The sequence below is a fragment of the Echeneis naucrates genome, chromosome 4 (genome assembly GCF_900963305.1).
Source record: "Echeneis naucrates chromosome 4, fEcheNa1.1, whole genome shotgun sequence".
Lineage (NCBI taxonomy): Eukaryota > Metazoa > Chordata > Actinopteri > Carangiformes > Echeneidae > Echeneis > Echeneis naucrates.
The window spans coordinates 16,457,586-16,480,091 of NC_042514.1; the positions used below are offsets into that span (position 1 = coordinate 16,457,586).

The 22,506-nt window shown below is 41.4% G+C and overlaps 1 protein-coding gene across 1 annotated transcript; it reads left to right on the forward strand.

The window, feature by feature from the left end:
- Nucleotides 1–131: 131 nt before the first annotated feature.
- On the forward strand, nucleotides 132–10,998 carry cp (ceruloplasmin). Its single transcript, XM_029499798.1, has 24 exons — nucleotides 132–1,558; nucleotides 2,372–2,616; nucleotides 2,698–2,910; nucleotides 3,082–3,255; nucleotides 3,373–3,464; nucleotides 3,937–4,099; nucleotides 4,199–4,337; nucleotides 4,431–4,570; nucleotides 4,922–5,062; nucleotides 5,232–5,276; nucleotides 5,359–5,573; nucleotides 6,748–6,898; nucleotides 7,001–7,213; nucleotides 7,946–8,150; nucleotides 8,462–8,601; nucleotides 8,712–8,840; nucleotides 9,180–9,286; nucleotides 9,390–9,445; nucleotides 9,595–9,666; nucleotides 9,928–10,019; nucleotides 10,143–10,282; nucleotides 10,391–10,447; nucleotides 10,727–10,832; nucleotides 10,931–10,998. The coding sequence occupies exons 1-24, from the start codon at nucleotides 1,170–1,172 to the stop codon at nucleotides 10,954–10,956; spliced, it is 3,450 nt and encodes a 1,149-aa protein (XP_029355658.1). The 5' UTR covers nucleotides 132–1,169; the 3' UTR covers nucleotides 10,957–10,998.
- The last annotated feature ends 11,508 nt before the right edge of the window (nucleotides 10,999–22,506 follow it).

Consider the following 22,506-nt stretch of genomic DNA (forward strand, 5'->3'; position numbering starts at 1 on the left):
ATTTTCACTGTATTTGGTTATATGTTGTTTTCTGTAGGTTTTTCAGATTCTGGCTAAGTGTTAACAGACATTTTATACATATTTTAGTGACATATTTTTATAAAGAGCCTTTGTTTGTGTTGCCTTGAATTAAAAAAAAAAAAGAAGAAGAAAGAAACGGTTTCCATTTTATATAACCAGTGTTTACTTTTATTTCACATTTTCCCTTCAAACGTTAAAATGGCAGTTATGAAATTCTCAGGTCACTTATCTTCAGCCAAGTTACTTTAGTACGACATCCCCAGAGATATTGGTGGTAAACAGCAGGTCTCCTGCAGCAGAAACAGATGTGCGTATGTGTGTGTTCATACTTCCTGAACCTCCCAAAAGCTGCTACTATAAAGGAATCATTTGCCAACCTTTCAAAAAAAGGTTTCAGCTTTTCTGTTCAACTTCATTACTCTTGGCCACCAATCGTTCTTCCATAGGGGGCGTTTCAGCGACACAAATGCAAATTTGGTTATGTAACAGTTTGGTTATGAAATTATGGGTTATGTTTGGTTGTCTAAAATTTGGGTCTATCCATGTGTGTGTACACATGCAGCTTGCTTGGTGTGTTGCAATCAGTTTGTGGACCCAAGGTTGTGTCCTGGAGTTTCCAAAGTTGCCTGTTATTGATAACATATTAGCCCAAGACCTGAGTAAATGTGGCCTTTGACCCCAAAACCTTACTGGAGCAATTTTCTTTTGCAAATCTAACATTTTAAAATTAATTGAAAAATAAGCCCAAAAATTTAATATTTATCTTGATAAACCGGCCTTGAATGTAAGATTTGTAATCCTTAATTAACAGAGGTAGATGCAAGCAATTCAGATGTTTAAGTAGTAAAACAGATGGAGTTGCAGGTTTGTTATCAGCGAGGCATTGCATGTTGTGAGGTCCAAAATGTTGTTAAACTGTATGACCACACCCATTTTTTCTTTACATCTCTACATGCACGGAAAAAAGTGAATGTGACACAGACTTAAAACAGAGACAACATTAAGTTTGATGTGACTTCAGTTCGACTTTTTGAATTTTTGGACAAATCAAATTGTGATGTCACAAGGAGTTTTTGTTCTTATCTAAGTCTGAGCTGCTGATCAAACAGGTGGACAGGCCTCTGATAGGCTGCCTCAAACTCTGTCCGATGGTCAGTGACCCCCTGTGCCCCTTCTTGGATTTTCCTCGCTGTCCTAGCTGCTATAAAGACACACACAGGGTCCAAAGGGTCTTGAGGACTGGTCTATTGACAAACTCCCTGCTGTCAGTTGACAACATTCCCTGTCTGTCTTCGCCATCACCACCTATTGGATCAGCGGACTCCAAAGACGCATCTTCCTTCCTGTCTTTGCAGAGCCTTTATTTCCTCATTAAAATGCGTGGGCTGATGATCAGTCGTGTGTTGCTGCTATGTTGTGTGTTAGTTTGTGTGTCTGGGGTCAGGAGAGACTACTTCCTCAGGATAGAGGAAATTACTTGGAACTACGCCCCAAGCGGGATGAACATCATTCATAACCACACAATTCAGGAGGACGAGTAAGTACTGTACACACATCTTACATTAACCTGGTTATAGTTAAGTTTTACCCTCAAGGATTGTGGAGCTGCGCCACAACACGGCAGTAGAAGGCAGCGCACTATGATTAAACACACACACACACACCAAAATCATCAGTGTCCTGTTGATGTACCATTAGGTGTTGTGGGATATTACAACATTTTAATCACCAGATCATTTGTTAAGGGATTTTACACAATTTATTTTCCATGTTCCAGTGCCCCATGGACTGTGTGTTCTCAGCTAAAAGACTTTGGAAACTGCCACGTTACTGCTACTGCTACTGCTTGGATTTTGGACTCATCATTATAAATATCAATTCTTGCCCCACCTTTTCTCAACCACAGCATATTTATCGTCTCAGGGCTTCCGTACGATCTCCGGTCTCCAACCAACATTTCTATTTATTACCATTGTTGTGGAGAAGTTTTTACTTCCATATGCTCACAGTTACTTAGAGAGGATATTTCCTCTCTTAGAGAGACATATTTCAATGAAATATGTATATAAATTATGTCATTTAATAGCATGACAGCCAATCTGTAATGAAAATATACGACCAATGAGCCTTTTTCTCAGCACATCACCGTTGGAAAATTGCAGGTGTAATAATAAAATGAATGATGGCTAATTTGCAACAAAGACATTGTTGAGAGAGGCAAAGCTGTTCTCTTTTGCAGTGGCATTTCCAATAACGACCAGTCATAATGTCAAACAGTATCCATGTAATAACAGATAAATACATGCCATTCTGTCTCTCTCTGTCTTTCTCTTCTGTCATCACTCCAAAGAGAAGCCTCAGTCTTTTTAAAGCATGGCCCCCAACGGATCGGCCCCGCCTACAAGAAGGTTGTTTATAAGCAGTACACTGACGCCACCTTCAGGACAGAGGTGGTCAAGTCTGTCTGGCTGGGCTACCTGGGGCCCCTGCTGATGGCCGAGGAGGGAGACACAGTGTTCATCCTCCTGAGGAACGCTGCATCCAGACCTTACAGCATCCACGCCCATGGGATGAACTACAGCAAGGGCAATGAGGGTGAGGAATGAATGCATGGACATAAGTGATGAGCACGGGGAAGACTTGACAGACACATATGTGACTTTGTGCTTTCCTCAGGAGCCCTGTACCCGGATGGTACTGGTCCAGAGCTGAAGCGTGACGACTCAGTGGCTCCTGGAGCAACAGTATTGTATCAGTGGACCATCCCTGAATCCCACAGCCCAGCATCAGACGACGAAAACTGTATGACCAGATTTTACCACTCCCATGTCTGCCCCCCAAAAGACATTAACTCAGGACTGATAGGACCCCTCATTACCTGTAAGAGAGGTACTTTGAACCTTTTTAGTACCGGTTCGATACATATTTCTGGTACTTCTCTGAGTGTCTTCATTCCGTGCTTCACTGCTATGCAGAAATTATTTGTCAATCCATCGATTAGTCAATGAGCACAAATTCCAGAGTGACAGACCGCCTCCCTTTTCTTGGTTTCTCCTCTAGGAACTTTGGACTTGCATGGCGACAGCTCAGGAGACTACCTGTATGCTCTGCTCTTCATGGTGTCAGATGAGAACTTCAGCTGGTACCTGGATGAGAACATCAGAACGTACATCACCAATCCTGCCAGAGGCCTGAAGGAGGATGAGGATTTCATTGAGAGCAACAAGATGCATGGTGGGGGGGGGGGGGGGCATATCTCATCCACAAGCAGAGCCCATAACTCATATATATTGTTTAAAGATACACAATGTGTCCACAAATGCATAATTTAACCCAAAGTGTATGTGGCAGGTATAAACGGTTTTCTGTATGGCAACCTGCCTGGACTGAGCATGTGCCAAGGCAACACGATCCACTGGCATATGCTGGGTTTAGGGAATGAGGTAAGTATTACTACTATTATATTTATAACTAGATATGTGTATTTATTTCTTTCAGTCTCATGTGAAGCTTGAAAGTTTCATGCAATACCCAAAAGTCAAAGTTTGGGAACACAACTAACCAGCAAACATATGATTAGATATTATATACTAAATAGATATACTAGTAAAAAGATATACTAAAAGGTGCCTGCAAATATACATTAGGCCTGACAGTTAAATTATACACATTCAAAACTTGATTAGTTTCCAATATAGTAGTTGAACATCTGTTACAGTTCCCTCCACTAATATTCTATGATCAATTTGACCTCAACAACTTTCTCCTTCTGCATTTTTTTCAACCTCTGTTACACCCGAATGTAAAATCTGTAAAATCTGTGATTATATCTGTCACACATGTTGCCTTTATTTTAACTGGTCCACACATGAGTTGGACGAGGCCAGTTTAAATGTCTTTTATCTATCTTAACAGGTGGACATGCATTCAGTCCATTTCCACGGCCAGGTCCTGACCGTGCAGAACCACCACACAGACACAGTCAGTCTTTTCCCTGCCTCCAGCACCACAGCTAAAATGGTGGCTGATAACCCCGGACACTGGCTGCTGACGTGCACTGTCAATGATCATCTGATGGGTGAGCTCGCACACTTAGCACGAGGCTGATCTACTCCACCAAGCTGTATCCCTCCACCGTGTGGTGGCTGAACATACTCGGTTTTGTGCTCTTGTTAAGCTGGAATGCAGGCAATATTTGAAATCAAGAAGTGTTTTCCCAACGTCCATAAGCCCAGACCTCACGGTGCACTCAGAACGTTCTTCATTGCTGCTGAAGAAGAGGTGTGGGACTACGCACCAACACCACCTACTGATGAGTTAGTTACTGCACACTCACACACACTCTCAAAGAGATATGATCTGGTGAGACTTGTTTATTTTTAAGTGTGTGTGTGTTTGTGTGTGTGCAGTGAGGCAGACATGTTTGTAACCAAGGGACGAAACCGTATCGGCAGCCGCTATAAGAAGGCTCGATATGTGGAATACACTGACAACACTTTCACAACAAAGATGCTGCGCAACCCGCAGGAGCAGCACCTCGGAATTCTGGGTAACCCAATCTGTTGTTTTGTAATTGTATCCACTAATCTGATTATTTTGGTTAGTCAGCACCTAAGTAAGAAATAGCAATACAAAAGTATTTGGAATATTAATGAATGATAGTTCTGTGGGTTAGTTTCTGTTTTATTGTGTATTCTACTGAATGTCATAAAACAGAAAATAGCTATATGAATTATATGAAAAATAATGTAATACAATAGACAACAGCTCTAGTATAGGTTTTATAAAAATGGTCATGGCTGGATTAGTTTTAGAGAAAAAAACAACTTCAGAAGAAACAAGCAGCGTGAAAACAACAATAAGTGTGTCCATGTGACTTTTTGTGTACATATGTTTCCAGGACCTGTGCTGCGAGCGGAAGAGAAAGACACCATCCAGGTGGTGTTTAAGAACAAAGCCAGCCGGCCTTACACGATACAACCACATGGTGTTCAATACAGTGTGGAGCAGGATGGGACACTCTATCATAATGAATTGGAAGGTTACTACATTCATACACACACAGTATTATAAATTCATTCATTCATTCATTCTTCTTCAATCGCTTATCCGTTTTTGGGTTGCGGGGAGGGATATAAATGTTCAGGAGAATACAGCTAAACAGCTTCATCTCCTTCTTATCCATACTTCCTCCTGAAACTTCCCTTCAGAGTCATACACTGCAAAGAAACTTCGGGAGCTAAAGAGGGAAACAAGTGAGTTAAAAGTGTAATTTAAAAGCAGTTTCAGCTTAAGTGCAAAATCTTACTGTCCTTTAAATGTCTCATCATCTTTTAGGAGTGGTGACTCCTCCCCCAGCTGCTCTGGTCAGACCTGGGACGGTGTACACCTATGAGTGGATGGTGCCAGTGGGTGCTGGTCCGGTAGATGGGGAGGCCGACTGTCTGACTTATCTTTACTACTCTGGGGTGGACCCTGTTAAAGACACCAACTCTGGACTGGTCGGACCCCTCCTCGTCTGCCGACAGGGGTCACTGAAGAAAGGAGTACAGGTGAGGACAACGTCCCAAACTGAAGAGGAAAAATTCCTTAAAACACAGCCTTTTAAAGACCTTGCATGTATATGTGACTTGAATGGTTGAAAGCTACAGAAGGACTGCTGATATTTTTGGAAAGACCAGATCTGGGGAGTGAAGGCTCAGCAGGCCGAAGCACATTTTTCCTGAGGAGGAACCCAAAAAGGCGCTAGGGAAAAATATTTTTTAAAATACCCACATGGGAGGGCACTCAGGACACCAGATGACCAAGAAAGGTCACCTGCTCAACAGTGGTCTGGAAGGAACAAATGAACTGGCCTGCTGCAGGGGCAAAGAAGGAGTAGGAGATGTTTGATTGCAATGTGGACCGAGTACTGGAGACAACCTTGGCAGGAGACATGGGGAAGAAGTTTAAAGCCATGGCATCCATTCTGTAACATCGGTGCTGAGCGCTTTGGAAAGGAAGACCCAAATGCCAGGAGAAACACTGGAAGGAGATAGCTACTCTCAGAGGAGACCTACAGAAGCTGAGGAAGGCATTCCATAAAGCAGCAGTGGATGAGAGACCAGCACTTAAAGAACTCCGAGACAACTAAAGGGTAAAGCGTATTAAGACCTTACCTGTTGTGACGGAAGAAGGAAAGGTCCGACCTGTAAAAATATCTGGGGAGCTGAAAGCAACAAAGGAGGAGGTTGAGAAGCATCTTCCACAGGTCCACAGTGACCCCTAAAAGGGAGGATAACTTGGAGGAGCTGGAGAAGCTCATAAAACCAGCAAAGCTATCTGTCCCTTTGTTTGAGCTGAGGAACAACGCTGGCACCTTTCTTAAGAAGGCAAGAGCAAAATCAGCCTGGGGCTAAAGAGGAACAATGGGAATCTGGCAGTCCTCAGGTTGGCCCTCACACCTGCAGCATGCCATGAGAAGGAGCACAAGAAGGGCACTAGATAAAGTTCTTGCTGTGTTCTGTCTGTGATGTCCTGCTTACTCCATCAAACCTCCACACATGGTGGTGGCAGAGAGCCACATTTAAGATCAAATAAAGACAGAAAAACGTACAAGCAGTTGCTAGTTTTTACAAAGTATTAGCTACTGAAAACAAACAAACAAACAAAAAACAACAACAACAAAAAAAAAAAACATAGTGTCAAACATTTTCTTCTTAACTGGTCTTTCTTCTTCTCATGTAGAAAAACTATGATAAAGAGTTTCACCTCATGGCCACAGTGTTTGATGAGAACCTGAGCTGGTACCTGGATGACAACATCAGGACTTTCACCACTGCTCCCACCACTGTTGACAAGGAGGACGAGCCCTTCATGGAGAGCAACAAGATGCACGGTTTGTATGAGACACAGCGAGCACTGGCAGCTCACTCATGATGTTTGTCATTCCGTTATAACGCGTTATTCAACTGCATGTTTTATTCCTGTGCTCTTGTAGCCATCAATGGATATATCTACAGGAATCTCCCTGGTCTGACCATGTGTAAGGGCGATAAAGTAACGTGGCACCTATCGGGACTGGGGTCAGAGACAGACATCAACAGCCTTTACTTCCAGGGAAACCGCTTCCTTTATCGCCAGAACAGACGGGACACCATCAGCGTTTTCCCTCACATCTCACACACAGTTACTATGGAGCCAGACAGCATGGGTATACAACTTCCACTCAGTTTCTTTTCACTTTCTGCCCTGTAATATACAAAGAGCAAAGTTATTTATCAACACCTTCTCTTTCATTTTGAATGAATACTGTCCACAGTCCTCTGACTTTTGCTGGGCACCATTTAGAGAAACAGCACCAAATATATTTTATATATGCATTGCAATTATATAATCTCTTAATTCTGGAGGCGGTAACAACTACTCAGGTAAGATGGCATGCAATTAAGAAAAGAACATTTACAGATAAAGCTAAAATCAGTGGACTGTCCTCCTATGAAAAGTGGTTGTTCAGATTAATGTCTTCTAATGACACATTTATACTTTCTGTACCATACAGCAGCTGGAGAAATTGTGAGCATTGTAAAAATAGGAATTAGCATGATGTGTCACTCTAATCCTTGATCACATCGAATCATCTATTTTACACTCCAAAACTGGCCAGTAAGAACTATAGATTTTCCTTATTGCTGTTATATGTTTTTAGAAATACCCATAATGTAAAATAATAAAATTTTTCAAATAAACCTTTACCATACATAGCTTTTTATATTGGGCTATAGAAATACAAACTTCAAACATGTTATTCGTGGCAAAGCAGTTCTAGTCACGTGGCTGCTGCTTTATAATAGACCAATAACTAAAAACCGATGCAAGGCAATTCAAACAAAGTGGATTCGCATTTGATCGATTGCATATATTGTCGCATACATGTCGCTTTCAGGTCATTTTGAAGTGGTGTCTCCTACTGTGAGCCATTATCAGGGTGGAATGAGAGCCAACTACACAGTGGAGAAGTGCAGCATTTTCCAGCGTCAGGGTGAGACGATGCTCCATTCAAAAACGTACTACATTGCTGCCATAGAAATGGAGTGGGACTATTCTCCAAACCGCACCTGGGAAGCCGAGATGTTCCGTGATCACGAAAGGTAGCATAATGCCTGAGTTGATTTACTGTGTTGCTTGAATTTTGGGCTTTCAAAAGCTGTGATTAACCATCCAAACAGCAGGTATAGTCTGGATAGCAAAAGACTGATATGTTTTATATTTTATACCAAATATAGCTAAAAACCAGTCAGTGAGCCACACTGTTTAACTGTATGACGTGTGTTCATTACGATCAACCCAAATCTACTATGAACAGCTGTGAACACTCACTAGACACACTAGAGTCTGTTATTGCTCAGGAGAAAAGCAATCTAAAACTATTTTCTTCCTGTCTGATTCCCTTCCTCAGTAGTCCTGCTGATGTATTCTTGAACCAGGAGGGAGGATTCATAGGTTCACGCTACAAGAAGGTGGTCTACCGCCAGTTCACCAGCGACAAGTTCACCAAGCAGGTGGAAAGAATGTCTGATATGGAGCACCTTGGCATTCTGGGTAGGATTTCAGATCCTAATAAATGAAGTATGTTAAGCAAGTAACAAAGTAACGTATATGACTGAGAAAGATTTCTTGGTCTTGTAACTTGAGGTTGTTTCTTTTTCCAGGTCCGATGATCCATGCTGATGTAGGAGATAAAGTAAAGGTGGTTTTTAGGAACATGGCAAGCAGACCTTATTCCATCCATGCGCATGGAGTCAAGACAGAAACACCTGATATCCACGAAACCAAACCAGGTAGACAGGAATGATCAACTAACAGGGATGTTCAACAATCAACAAACTGGCAGTAAATAGAAAAATCGCAGCATGCCTAATTTCTATAACAATTTCTTTTTCAGCATTTGTCTTTATAGTTGCTGTTAGTATGAACAGCCAGTCTGATTTAATTTGATCAGTATTAGTGAATGACGTTTTTCAGCACACACATTGAAGAGGCTTGGTCCTGAAATCCGGGCTGGTCACAGTGCTACTATTACTCATCTCTTCCACTCTGTGTATACTGTAACTGTACTGTTTCACTCATATGGAGCAGGATTTGAAAAGAAGACTCTAAAACAACGCTGTCATTCCCAGGTGAGACTCACACCTACTACTGGTATGTAACGAAGAATACAGGACCGACCACAGAGCAGGAGGAGTGCTCCGTATCAGCGTACTACTCCGCTGTTGATGTTGCCAAGGTGTGCAAGCACACACACACACACACACACACACACACACACACACACACACATGCACGCCTACACACTGAAATGATCACACTGATGTCCTTTCCTTTTCCAGGACATGTACAGTGGGCTGATTGGCCCGCTAGTGATTTGTCGCCGTAGTTGGAGCAGGTGAATGTTTCTACATGAATGATAGACTTTCCTCTCACTTTATAATGTATTTATGTGAGCTCTGAGAAGGCAAATGGATTATTGTTATGTGTCACTGAGGTATACAAGCGCTAAAATGCAAATGTAATGTTTTATTAACTCGCATCCAGGTCTTTGGGACTGAAGAAAGAAGTTGACGAGTTTGCGCTGCTCTTCCTAGTATTTGATGAGAATGAAAGCTGGTAAGTCAAAAAGAGGTAACCTTTAGGCTTTAAAGAATCAACTTCACCTGCATTTTACATTTAGATATTTTTTTTCCCTTTAATGCATTCATTTAATTCCTGAGCCATGCAGATATATTATGTTTAAGCTTTGTGTGATATGGCCACATGACACATACAATGAAAGCATCGTTGACAAAAGTGTGGCAATCCTTCTTCAAGCAACACCAAGAACAAGTGTTGTAGAATATTAGGAAAATTTAGAGCTGTCATTTCTTTCAGGTATCTGGATGAAAACATCAGGACCCACATAAGGAACCCTCGTGCAAACCTAAAAGATGATGAGGACTTTATAGAGAGCAACAAGATGCACGGTGGGATAAACATAAAGGGATATGCTTTATGTTTCAACAGATGGAAGATTTTTCTTGCTTCGTCTACATCATAAAAAAAATGCCTTGAAATGTTCTTTTCACTTTATGTGCATTTGTATGCAGCTATTAATGGATACGTGTATGGAAACCTGAATGGCCTGAACATGGAGGTGGGTGATAAGGTGTACTGGTACCTGATGGGAATGGGCAATGAAGTGGACATACACACTGCGCACTGGCATGGACACACTGTCGAATATAAGGTAAATAAGATCATACACACGCAAGTCACACAACACAATCACAGTATTACAAGCACCATTTAGTCTGTAAAAATAACAACGGCGAGAATAATCCTCTTCTCTCTCCAGCTGGGTGGAGGTCCTCATCGTACTGATGTGTACGAGCTGTTTCCTGCCACTTTTCAGGTAAAACCTCAAACTCAACCCAGTCTTAACAAAAAAAGTGGTCCATATTGCATTTAAACATCACTGTCCGTAGTGGGGTACACTTTAGGGTTTAGTCATGTAATGCTTATATAAATACTTTTTGAGAAAACTTTTAAGAAAACACAATGTAGTAAAAACAGACAAAAGTGATAAGTTTTGTCGAAAACGACAATAATCTCGCTGCTGTGGAATTATGTTAAACGTGAAACTCTAGCACAATGAATGATGTGGTGGTGTGGTGATCTTTCTCTGGTTCAGACAGTAAAGATGCGTCCTCTGTATCCTGGTACCTGGCTGCTCCACTGTCATGTCACTGATCACATTAAAGCTGGCATGGAGGCATTGTATACTGTCACCGAGAAAGGTAAGAGACACAGCAGACCACAGAGACCGGCAGCCAAACGGTAATCCTAACGAGGAAGATGCTCTTCCATTGCTGACATGTTTGTTTCTCTTCCACAGCAAAGAGGAGGGGAACGTTTGGCTGAACAGATGAGAAAAACTCTTCAAAGCTCAAAGTTTAAAATGCAACATGACCACCCATAAGAGTCATTTTATATTAAAATGAAAATTTTTGTTATCAGAAAAAAAGAAAGTAAGAAATAAAGTGGTTTTATGCTCTTCTGTGGTTAACAATGATGATAATCGGGCAGCAGGGGGCACTATAAGCTGATGGAATAACGTAGTGGCGAAGCGTTTAGATCCGCTGGATGAACTTTGAAAAAACAACTGTACTTACATGATATATAAGAATAAATCTTTGATCACTTAAGGGACACTTGTGTCCTCACAGGGAGTCTTACAACTCATTTTAACTAAAGCAAATCAAAATTCCACTCTCCTATCAGCAGATCAGAGAAAAACTTTGTTTACGGAACATCATCTGACTCCAAGTGGAAAGTTTCCAAAGACATGAACTATATCACAATTCACACAAATTATCCACCAAACCTTGACATTTTTGAACTTCAGTTAAATACATGTTAAGGGTTAAACTTGACCAAAATGGCCAAAAATAGTCATCTGCAAATTTTCTTTCTGGAAGGCTGAGAGATGGGGACATTGTTTCTAGGCCTTAGTATTCAAGGGAAAGCTCATGACTGCCCCCAGAGAAGCTGCACGCATATTTGACACAAGCATTCTGGGAGAGCAATAAACTGGCAGCGCTGGCACTTAAAGACACCCAGGACTTAAGCACTGCCCGGTCTGCGAGCCACAGACCACCACCAAAGTCACAGATCAGTGTGAAGCAGCTCATATGTCACTGACAGGTTTCTGCGGAGCTGCTGGGCTGTTCCTTCCTACAAAACAGTCTTCTTTTAGGACAAATTCATTAGTGAGGATTGATGCGCTTTACTTGTTTCGATGCCATCCAGGGAACTCAGGCTTGAGAAAAAAGGCCATCATTGGGTTGACTGCAGAGCTCACCCTGTGTGATGCAGCAGAAAAGCTGAAGACTGTCATGCTGCCACGGAGGTGACAGTTCCTCCATTTTCCAGCTGATGTCAGTGTGAACAAGGCAGTTTGGAGTTATTTGTGCATCAATATACCAACTTATAGAGCTATAGAGTGATGCAACTAGGAGCGTTTGAGCCTGTCAGTGCCCCACAGAGGGAGCTTTAGAGGGGTTGGTTCCACTAGGAGCAGTATGTCCACAGGTACTGATGAAACATTGACCTCAATCACTTGTTCCATTCATCTGAAGGTTGCCACACTCCTGAAACTCCTGAAAACTTGATCTGCTGTTCCTTGAGCCTAACGCCACAGGGAAGTGGTCCACTACGCAGTTTAGCTGTATAAATATTCCCACAAATATGCATCTGAATATGAATCTCTTTATGTTTCCCGGGCTAGATAAAAGACTCAAAATATATTTAAAAAATAACACTTTGACAGGCCTGCGAGCAGCGACTTTATTCTGGTTTTGCCCTTCTTTAAGTGTTCAAAGGGATCTGAGATTGGGAAGATTACCTATCACCACCAAACCTACACACAAAAGTCACACATACACCCCCCTATACACACACACACACACACACACACACACACACACACTGTACCAAGTGCAGATCATTGTCTGGGCAGCCACCTGCAGTCCTCCATTAACTGGTAAGGAAAAGGAATTTAAAAGATTCAGACCATGAAATGTGGCCAATAATGCCAGCTCTGATCTAAACCTGTACTGAATCTCAATGATGTGCTAACAGCACTGTCATGTTCAACTAGTGAAACTTAACTTGACACTCACTTGCACTCCAAAACTATGATGGCCCTGGCCTGCACCAAAAATCGAGCTTATCTGTTCTCAGTTGCTGTTGAATCCAGCTGAACCAGACACAGCTGTTTGATTGATGCAGCTAATTCAAAGCTGCAGCAAAATGAAAAGAGGGAGAAAGAGAGAGAAAAAAGGCTGGCTAGCAGCAAGTGTGGCTGTGACACTCATGACATGCTAGAAATCTAAACCGGGAAACAGATGAAAAATAACTTTGTTATTCTCAGATGACTGTGGGGGTAAAAACTGAAAAGCTTGGGGAGGGTGTCACCAGAGGAGAGACAGTGTTGTTAACTAAATCAAAAGGATTTATTGTCTGAAGTTTTTTTTTTTTTTTTTTTTTTTTTTGTTCCCCAGAACTTATTTTTTATTTCAACTTTTTGGCAGAAGGCAGGCTACAGATATAAAATAAAATAATAATCCCCCTTCTTTTGACGGTCTGACATTGTGACAAAGTACAATCCTTTTATCTTGTCCTATTATCACAGTGCTCATTACAGAACATGTTATCAAAGCACTCATCGCTCTCCATCTTAGCAAGGTGCTCTTAGACAATGTGAAAGATGAGCAAAATAAATTCAAAACAAGACCAAAATCAGCCACAGGTGAAGTTATTAGGATTGGAAGTCATTTAATGTCCTGATCTCTTAATACATTTGGGTTTTTGAAACCTCATTCAATAGGCTATTTGTTCTATTCTCATGATTTCTGAGTCCATCAATTGCAAAGGGGAGGTTTGGGCTTTGACCAAGTCAGGTTAACACTTTACTGCCATTGTAAACGGATGTGGTTGCAGAAGTAGAAGTGTTCAACCAGCCAGGAGTCAAACCAGAGACTAAAGCGCTATGAGCATATGGGCCCATGAATGTGGTATGAACCGGAATAACTCGATTACTGTATTGTGGCACAGGCCATTTCATTCTTGCTCAAAGCCTGTACACTCTGCTTTTCAGGACTGTTGAGGTTCATGGTCATGCTCAGCTTAAAACTTTTAGGCCTAGTCTTTAAATCTTAGCTTCCTCTGCCTCAGTCCTGTGTGTGGATGTACAACTCGACTCATCAGGTTGTGAACCAGCAGTGCCAGGAGTCTTAAAACACCATAATTTGGAAAAAAAAACCCAAAAACAAAACAAAACCTAGATCTGCCAAAAAAAAAAAAAAAAAAAGAAGGTTAAATGTCTTTTGAAAGTTTTCTCCAGGCTGACAGCTCACACAATGCGAAACCAACCCCCAAATTAAAAATATGGGCTGAACCAGCTGTTTAGACCAAACAGTTGTTCTAATCCTCCTCTAATCAAAAATATCAGTGACTGTTAAGCTCAAACTAAGCGGCTCAGGGCTACCAATGCATTTGTTTCAGTGAAGTGGTCCAAAAACATTCATATAAGTTTTTTTTAAAAGCAGATTTTTTTCCCCTGTGGCTTTTTAATTCTTTGGTAAATGTGAATCAATATTTTCTGCTAAGAAAAAGTGAGCCGCAGCCTATACACTAACATTATCTATCTGACAGGGCATCGGCTCAGCCCACACACATTAGCTTTTAGAGTTTGTTAGTCTTATCGCATCTCCACCCCATAAATATTTACTTCATCTTCCACTAACTTGAGCGGCAGCTTGAATGATGAAGACATGACAGCATGCATTTCCTTTTTTATTGCAATCTTCCCCAAAGAAAATGAGCTCACATCTGTTCCGATGTGCATAGTCGGCCAATAGAAACACTGATGGAATATGTTTAGATAGGAATAATCGGTTTGTGCCATTAGCCTGTTTGCTGCAATCCTGCAGTGTCAGATGTCCAAATATAGCATCTCTGGTTGCAGATTGTAGTTGTTCTGCTCTGTATTTACGTATCATTTACATCAGTATGGTGCCAGCCTTCTTCAGGGAATAAGTGCTGGGGACCGCTGATGGCTAGACCTCTACTGTGATGGTCCCTGTGCATTGGTTTGTGAGAAGACCAAAGCTGTCCTTAAGCAGCAAACAGGCTTTGGTCAGTAGAACAGGAGTGTGCTGGGACTCAATTGAGCTCACACAAATACAGCCTTAGTGATTTAGCTTTATACTAAATTGGTGCAAATACCACCCTAACCCATCACAGAACAGTTTGCACCATTATCGGGAATTTAAAGCTATACGGCTTGTTCTTATCGTGGCCCATTTTGCGCATGTCATCTGCACAATTGCATGCTGTCTGTGTGAAATTGCATTTCACGGGGGTGTCTCTGTGGTCTTGTATATCAGGATGCTTTGTGGTGTAGATTGGAAACAGCCGTGTCAGTGTGTTGCTGAAACAAATGCTTGTTCTGGCTCTGCCTGGACAGAAGGCCTATTAGGGCTGATAGGCTGCGACATCAGCATGCTAGAAGCAGATGGCTGGTGGTGCTCACTCTCGTATCTCTCCTCTACGCCAGGCTCACTGGGTAGGTTCGACATAAGCTTAATTAATGATTTGATAACTGCAGACGGCATTAAAAGGAGCATGGTGACAAGCGTGAATTCCCCATGTAAGAGCTAAACTGGCTAGTAATATAATGTGGGGGGATTTTTCACCACATGATTCCCCAATGCCCTCTCTCTCTCTCTCTCTCTCTCTCTCTTACTCTTTCTTAGATCGGCCCTGTTTGAGCTTTACCACATGCTGTGGGTAAAAGATAAGTTGCTGATTTAAGAACTAAACAAAGCAGATGTTCATTGAAGACTGCGCTGCCTGTGAACCTTCGCGCTACTGGGAGCCGCTGTTCCAAACACCATCTGCAAGGTATACAAGTTTTGGGTTGCATTTTGATGAATCAAGTTAGGGTGAGAGTTTGAATCTCTCAAATTCTTAACTGTAATTATTGACTGATCTGACCTCCAACAGCGGAGCCAACATATTGAGCTTATTAATGGCGTTTCATTGTGTTTTCAGTTGCAGAGAACAATGTGAGATTGAGCAGCGAAGTTTCACAAGGGATTTCTGTTTTCGCTCTGCTCACTGTTTTGAAACTGAGGCTAATCTGGAAATGATGATGTCATACGTTCCCATGCAGCAATCAGAGTGCAGCTCAGCTCTCACCTGCTAATCACGCTGCACCCACGCAGCCCAGATGAAACAAATTAACAGATTAACAGTGTGCAGTGAAATAGTAAAGTAATAACATGGAAATGGTTTTCTTTATTCGCAAATTTTCCTCGTTCAAGGAAAACAAGTTTCCTTGTGTCTAAGCTAAAATACAGCGTCAAAACATCGGCAATATTAAAGATGAACTAGATAAAAATCATGCGATAACCAGCTTACATGTTATGGTGCAGCGGTATGACAATGTAGCGTGCAAGTTTGCAGTTTCAGAGAATGAGTGAGAGAGCCGTAATGATGATGATGATGATGGTGAAGAAAGCCTTTCTGAAAAAAAAAAAAAAAAAATCTTCTTGCCTTTTTTCACCACAAAAGAAGAAAAGAGTCCTGTTTCCTCTGGTTAGGCATGAAGGAAACACACTTGTTCAGTGGCATCGTTTCTATGGAAACAGAGCAGGTCTGGTGTCAGGGGACAGCATGTGTGATCTCTGTGGCTCTCTCACTGAATATATAAACCCTATGAACCACACCACATTAATTCCTCGCACTCCCATGAGAAGAAAAAACAGCAAACAGCCACCTGTCAGCAGAAGAAAATCCCCCCGCCCCCCAAGCCAGGTATGAGTCTGGGTAGTCCAGGAGTAAACCGTCACACCCACAGTCAGCAATAAAATCCCTCCATCATTCAAAAGCATAATCACCCTAATCCCACAAGTATCTTTCTGGAGGATTGAGACTTTGGCCTGAATCTGTCCTTCCACTTAACCGTTCCTCTGGCTCTGTGCTTCTCTGGCAGGCAGTTTGTGTCAGAGCCATCTGTTGTTGGGCATAAAATACCATCTTCTCCTCAGTTTAAAGCTCGGCGCAAACACATGAAATACTCCTCTTCCTTTGGCAGAGGGTTTGTCAGAGGGTGATATAAATATATTGGTCAAAAGTGTGCCTTCAGATACTCTTTGAAGCACATTTACTGAAAAACTATGCTTAAGTCTTACACTTCAGTATATCTATCTCCTATCACTTTATACATCTACTAAATAGTCTACTTTTTACTCCATTATACATATTTATGATTTACAGATGAATGTTTTGCATGAAAATACAATAATAAGAAAGAAATAGAGAACATTATTAAAAATCATAGCAGGGGTTCACAATAAGTTTGCCTGTGACAAATTAAAATAAAATAAATAATCAAATGTTCTCTTTTTTTATTTTATTTGAGTGCTTTTTCATGTTTCCAACGCCTCTAAATTGTTAGCAGCTCCACCAAAGAGAGATAGCCTCCCTAAACCTTTTAAAGAGTAAGACTTATTATTTCACAAAAAAGTACAGAAAAAGTAAATTGTTTTATCAGCTCACTTTTTTAAAGTGTTGAACAAGACAAAGTGTGCACTACAACTACTGGACAAGAATGACCTGACTGCTTAAACAGTAAAATCAAAAAATCTAATCGTGAAATGTTTCAAATGGATGTTTTGTTAATTTAAAGGCAGCTGAACCTGATTTATGTTCCAGCTCTCATGTGGCCATGATCATCTGGCTCTGACTGACGGCTTGATATTGTGGATAAAAGGGGCTGAAATGAATCTGCTTCGCAGGGCAGCTGGGCTCACCTGAGGAGTTCAGCTATCTGAAGGAGGCTCGGTGCATGAGGTGAGCTGAGGTATCTTCTTTTAGAGACTTTTTTGGGGTCCAACCACCCGGCAGAAGACCCCAGGGCTGACCCAGAGCATGGCAGAGGAATTACATCTCTCATCTGGCCTGGGAATATATTGGGTTTCCTCTGGAGGAGCTCGGGGATGTAACTATATGTCTGAACTCCCTTTGCCCGGTTGTCTCCCAGAAATTGTGTTTATATAGTGATAAATGGTTTTGCCAAAAATGTTATGAAGAAATACAATTGCTCCCTAAATTATGTTTACGGGAGACAGGTTTCCAGCAAAATGTTGTGTTTTGTCTGTGCTGTAGACTTTTTTTTTTTTTTTTTGACCTGTTGTGACTTATATAATTCTGCTGAGCTAAAATCTTTCCCTAACCCGAACCGTCTCTCAGTTGTCCCATAAAACCATTCTTCACAATTCATCGTATTGGAAATTGAAGGGACACAAAATAAATACGTCAACAATGAGCACTGTGCAGACAACGTCTGAATGCCATAAAGGAGCTGTTTGGAAGAGTTGCTATTGCTACTTAGAAAATGTTAGGATGAGCAGCAGTTTGGAAGAAAAGTTGAATTCAGGATCGAACTTCATGCCTTGTCTGACCAAAGGCGACCTCCGGAGGTGAAGAGCAGCATAATGTTTCCTCTTGTCACATTTTTGTGCCCCTGTGTCCATGTAGAGCCACAAAAGCTTAAATCAACATAGTTAACATTCAACAAATATGTGGTAAATCAGTACACCGCACCAGTGTAATTAAAAGATTTAATTTTAGATAGAGACAAGAGCAGTACTTGTAGCAACAAACGTTTACACGTAAAGTGGAGATGGGGATTTTTTTTTTACAGTAGTTGCAGCCAGATAACCAACATGGGAATGCATTATGAAAGTGCGCTAATATAGATTAAAGTGGCCTTCCAGTTAGGATTTAAGTCTTGTTATTTGGAGTTTTAGTAGAATGGGATGGAAAGGCAAAGCATCCGGAGACTTTAAAGCCCAGCTGGAATTTCAGAGCTTTCTTTTACATGCCAGCTGGTCATCCTCGCTGAAATAAAAAGAGTTGAAGCCAAAGACATCTATGCACAGTGACATTTCAAGTCTCATGGTGACAGCAAAAAAACTAAAAACCAAAACATACAAACAAACAAACAAACACACACAAAAAAAATCAAAAATAGCTGAGAAGAGCGTCTCTCGTCTGCTGCTGTGATTGAATGACCTCTGGTTTCTTTGTTGCTGTCAAACGCTGAAACTATGCGGCGGTGAATCTGGAGACTTTGGTTCTAAAGACATTCAGCAACAGATTAAGATGCCCTGGAGACTTTGAACATCCAGTGCTGTCAGGAGCCCTGCTTGCCTTTCGGTTTCCTCTGAAAGACTGCACATGCGGTGCACTGTTCGGCCAATTTGAAACGCACAGGCTCCCATTAGGAGCTATTAATTTTCTCTAATCACATGTTTAATAGACCGCTATTAATGTAGGCTGTGCTGAGTGTAAGCACCACCTTATGTCCACTTAACTCCCCATCAGTCTCTGCCATTTTCTCCCGAAATGGTCACATTGTCAATGACGACCTTTCAGGCCATCTTAGAAGTAATTATGAATTCACTGTTGTGAGCGGCTTAAAGTCACAAAGTCATACGTTTCTGCCCTCTGCTATAAGCCTGATCAAACCTAATAGGAACTATTAAGTGCAGAGGATTTCCCTCTTTAAATCCCGCGATTATGACACACAGCATTAAACTGGATTCAGTGAACAATGCACTGAGTTAATGACGGCTGATTTGGTCGGCTGAGTGGCAGGATGAACTGGTTGGTTCAAGAGATTTCCATGTGAATCAACAGGTGTGTGTCTCACACTGACCCTCATCCGCCTCATTTTGAAGATCTTTTACCAGATGCATATCACACTGCTGTGTTCTACATTCTTCTTGGGGACGCATTTCTGTCTTTCCAGCCGTTGTTTGAAAATGAACTTGAATACAGGAGATTTGATTCATTTGACAAGCCTATACTACATTACAATACATTATCAGAGAAACCGGAAAGCAAAATTGCAAACATGATGTTCACTGCGACGGATTACCAATTTCACATCTCTGCAGCCAGAATTACAAACCATATGGGGTGAAGTGGGGAAACGGAGAGAGAATGAAAGCATGAAAGTGAGGTGACCAGCGTCCACAATGTGGGACTAAAAATCGAAAATGAAGGGAGGAGATACAGTACAGAAAAGTGCCACAGTAATTCTGGCTAAATGCCCCACTTGCTTCACTCAGCCAAAGCACTCTGGTTGAACACCTCCTAAAAGAAGCCGCTGGAGACTGGTGCCATTCAAAAAGTAAACAGTAGCCAAATCTTCACACAATGCAAATGTGGAAGAGAGAATTTCACAGAGCAGTTTTAAAGACGCCCCGTTCAGCATTAACTTCAGCTCACACATTCTGCTTCCTGTTTACGTGTTAAACCGCTTGAGCTGAAAAACACTGATTTTACAGATGGGAGCGGGCTTGTACAGCGTTTCCCTAAACCTAACTGGTTAACTTTCCTTGACGATTTGTTGTCAAGAAGCCAATTCTGAAAGAGGGAGCTCACACTTTGTGAATCACACCCTCGTCCTGTTGTCCTTGATTCATCCCTCAAGGCTCTTTTTTTTTTTTTATTTAAAAGCTCTCATCCTTTTAAAAAAGTTGTCCTTGACTCAAGAAAATCTATACAGCAAGATTTGAAGGAATACTAGTGGGGTTTATCACCCATCTACACATCTCTGCTCTGCTTATCACCTAGTTGTAATCTGGGCAATCTTGTAATTTATTTTTCATCTAAAACACAACAGCTATGCTCATACTGCTCCCATGCATTTTTTTTGAATGACATTAAAGATGCATAAGTCACGTTACGTTCATTCAAGCTGCTTTTTGTTGCATTTAGACCTAAACAAGCCATACTGCGTGTCCAGCAGGCATATTGGTGAAAAAGTTCACCAACAAAGGGTTTTAATTGTTTTCTTCCAAATTATCTTGTTGTACACACATTTTTTTATACCTCTATTTAGACACTATCAATACTGTGCTAACTTCAGGGAGACCACATGGTCAAGTTGAGCTGAGATGAGGTTGACAATAAGTGGAATCACAATGTGTATGTGTATGTGTTGTTTCTGTTGCCTGAACTTGACCACAGATGGGGCTCGTGTAGGAGACTGTGGTATCTGATCGCAAACTGCCATTCAGACAACCCGTGTCTGTGAGAAAATTCTTTCACACCAACCATTTCTGAAATAACACTTTGAACATTTAACTCTTTGAATGCAACATTGTTGAGGACAGCTTTACCTTAACCTACAGTTGTAATGGGAGGGAAACACTCACAGACAGATGTCAAGAGTACACTGCTCTTCTGTGCCAGGACTTCAAGGACGCTCTATGCGCACGCATTACGGGACTGGATTCACTGACTTTACTGACTGCAGCAAACACACCAACCCTTTTCATCCCCAATGAAACTGTTGCCAACATAAACATTCAGACAGCTAGAAGACTGTCAAGGTAAAACCTATGGATTGTTTTTAAATCGCCACCACCGCTGTTCCAGTTCTAAGGCTTGCTTGCTGTACTTGACCAACCTGACCCCATGAGAAGAATATTGAAGGGGTAAAGGCAAGTGACAACCATGGCCTGAACCAAGACTGATGGTTAGCAGAAATAGAAAGGGAAGTAAATATTGAACATATAATCATTATGTGAATATAAACATGCCTCTAAATATATGCAGATGTTGCGAATGTTTAATTGATCATCATTATACAAAGATCTCCACCAGGAAAAAAAAAAAAAAACAAAGATAAAATGCCAATATTTCAGTGTTCAGAATAATCAGTATAATAAATCAGTAACATTCCACTTGATGCCAAGCTTGTTATTTAGCATTTAAAACCTAATGAGACAGTTTGAGGTCTCATCTTACAAATAATGTCTAATGAAATTTGGCCAAATCTCTCACTGGCAGGGATGAACAAGCAGACAGACACAAACGGAGACAAAGCAGCCATAGCTCATGCGAGAAAATGTTGGTTGCATGTTAACGTGTGTATCTCTCTAAAATCAAACACGAGTCTCATGTGTGCTGCTCCAGCTGTGCATCAATTAAGCTAAATGTGGAAAAATGTCAATGGTTTCATTGTCAATCAACAGAGTGGCCTTTCTGCACCACTCTCATTAGCTCAGTAACACACCCAACTGCTGTCACTCACTGGGCCAGAATATCAGATAAACTTCGCACCTTTGCCCCCGATGCAGACAGAATTTAAATGAGCTGATCAAGCATTTCCAGAGCAGACACCTTTTGTACATTGTAATGTGAAGCTGCCGTTTGCCATTCACTGCTTGTTTGGCTCAACCCTGGCCCAATGCCTGAGGCTGTGACTCACGCTCCCAGTTTAAAAACATACCAACACAGGGAGAGGTGGCGATTACTTCTGAATCAGGTCACGTTCTTCAATTAGAGGTATGAAGTGGAGAATTTTAAGCATCAAAAGTTCACCGTCAAATTCAGCGTGATTTCCAGGAATAATTACCTTAAACAAATCAGCCCTCTGATCACACTGTAGCCTTTATCTGAGGCTACATTTCTAATGCTGGTGTTTCAGTTTCGCAAACATTTCATTGGCTATCTTACTTGATATCTCCACCTTTGTTTTCTTTTCATCGCAGAAGGTACAAATGTAGAAATGTGATTCTCTGCTCTCTTTTCAAATAATTTCCAAATGCAACAGTAAATGTGAAGTGTATCTATTAACACATCGACAGGCTCTGTTGTACGTGAACAACTTGGCTCTTTATGTCTGGATGTGGTGTGGACAGGCTTTTTCAGGGAATCTGCTGTGACTTTTCTGGTTCCTATGAGAGAGGAAAGGAGAGGAACCAGGAAAATGGAGTGTGAGGGAATGGCAGAGAATGTGACAGCGAAAGTGAGTTGAAGTTTAGGTCAGCATGTATGCATGCCTTCCTCTTCCTTCCTGCTCCCAACACTGGGCCTTGATGAGCT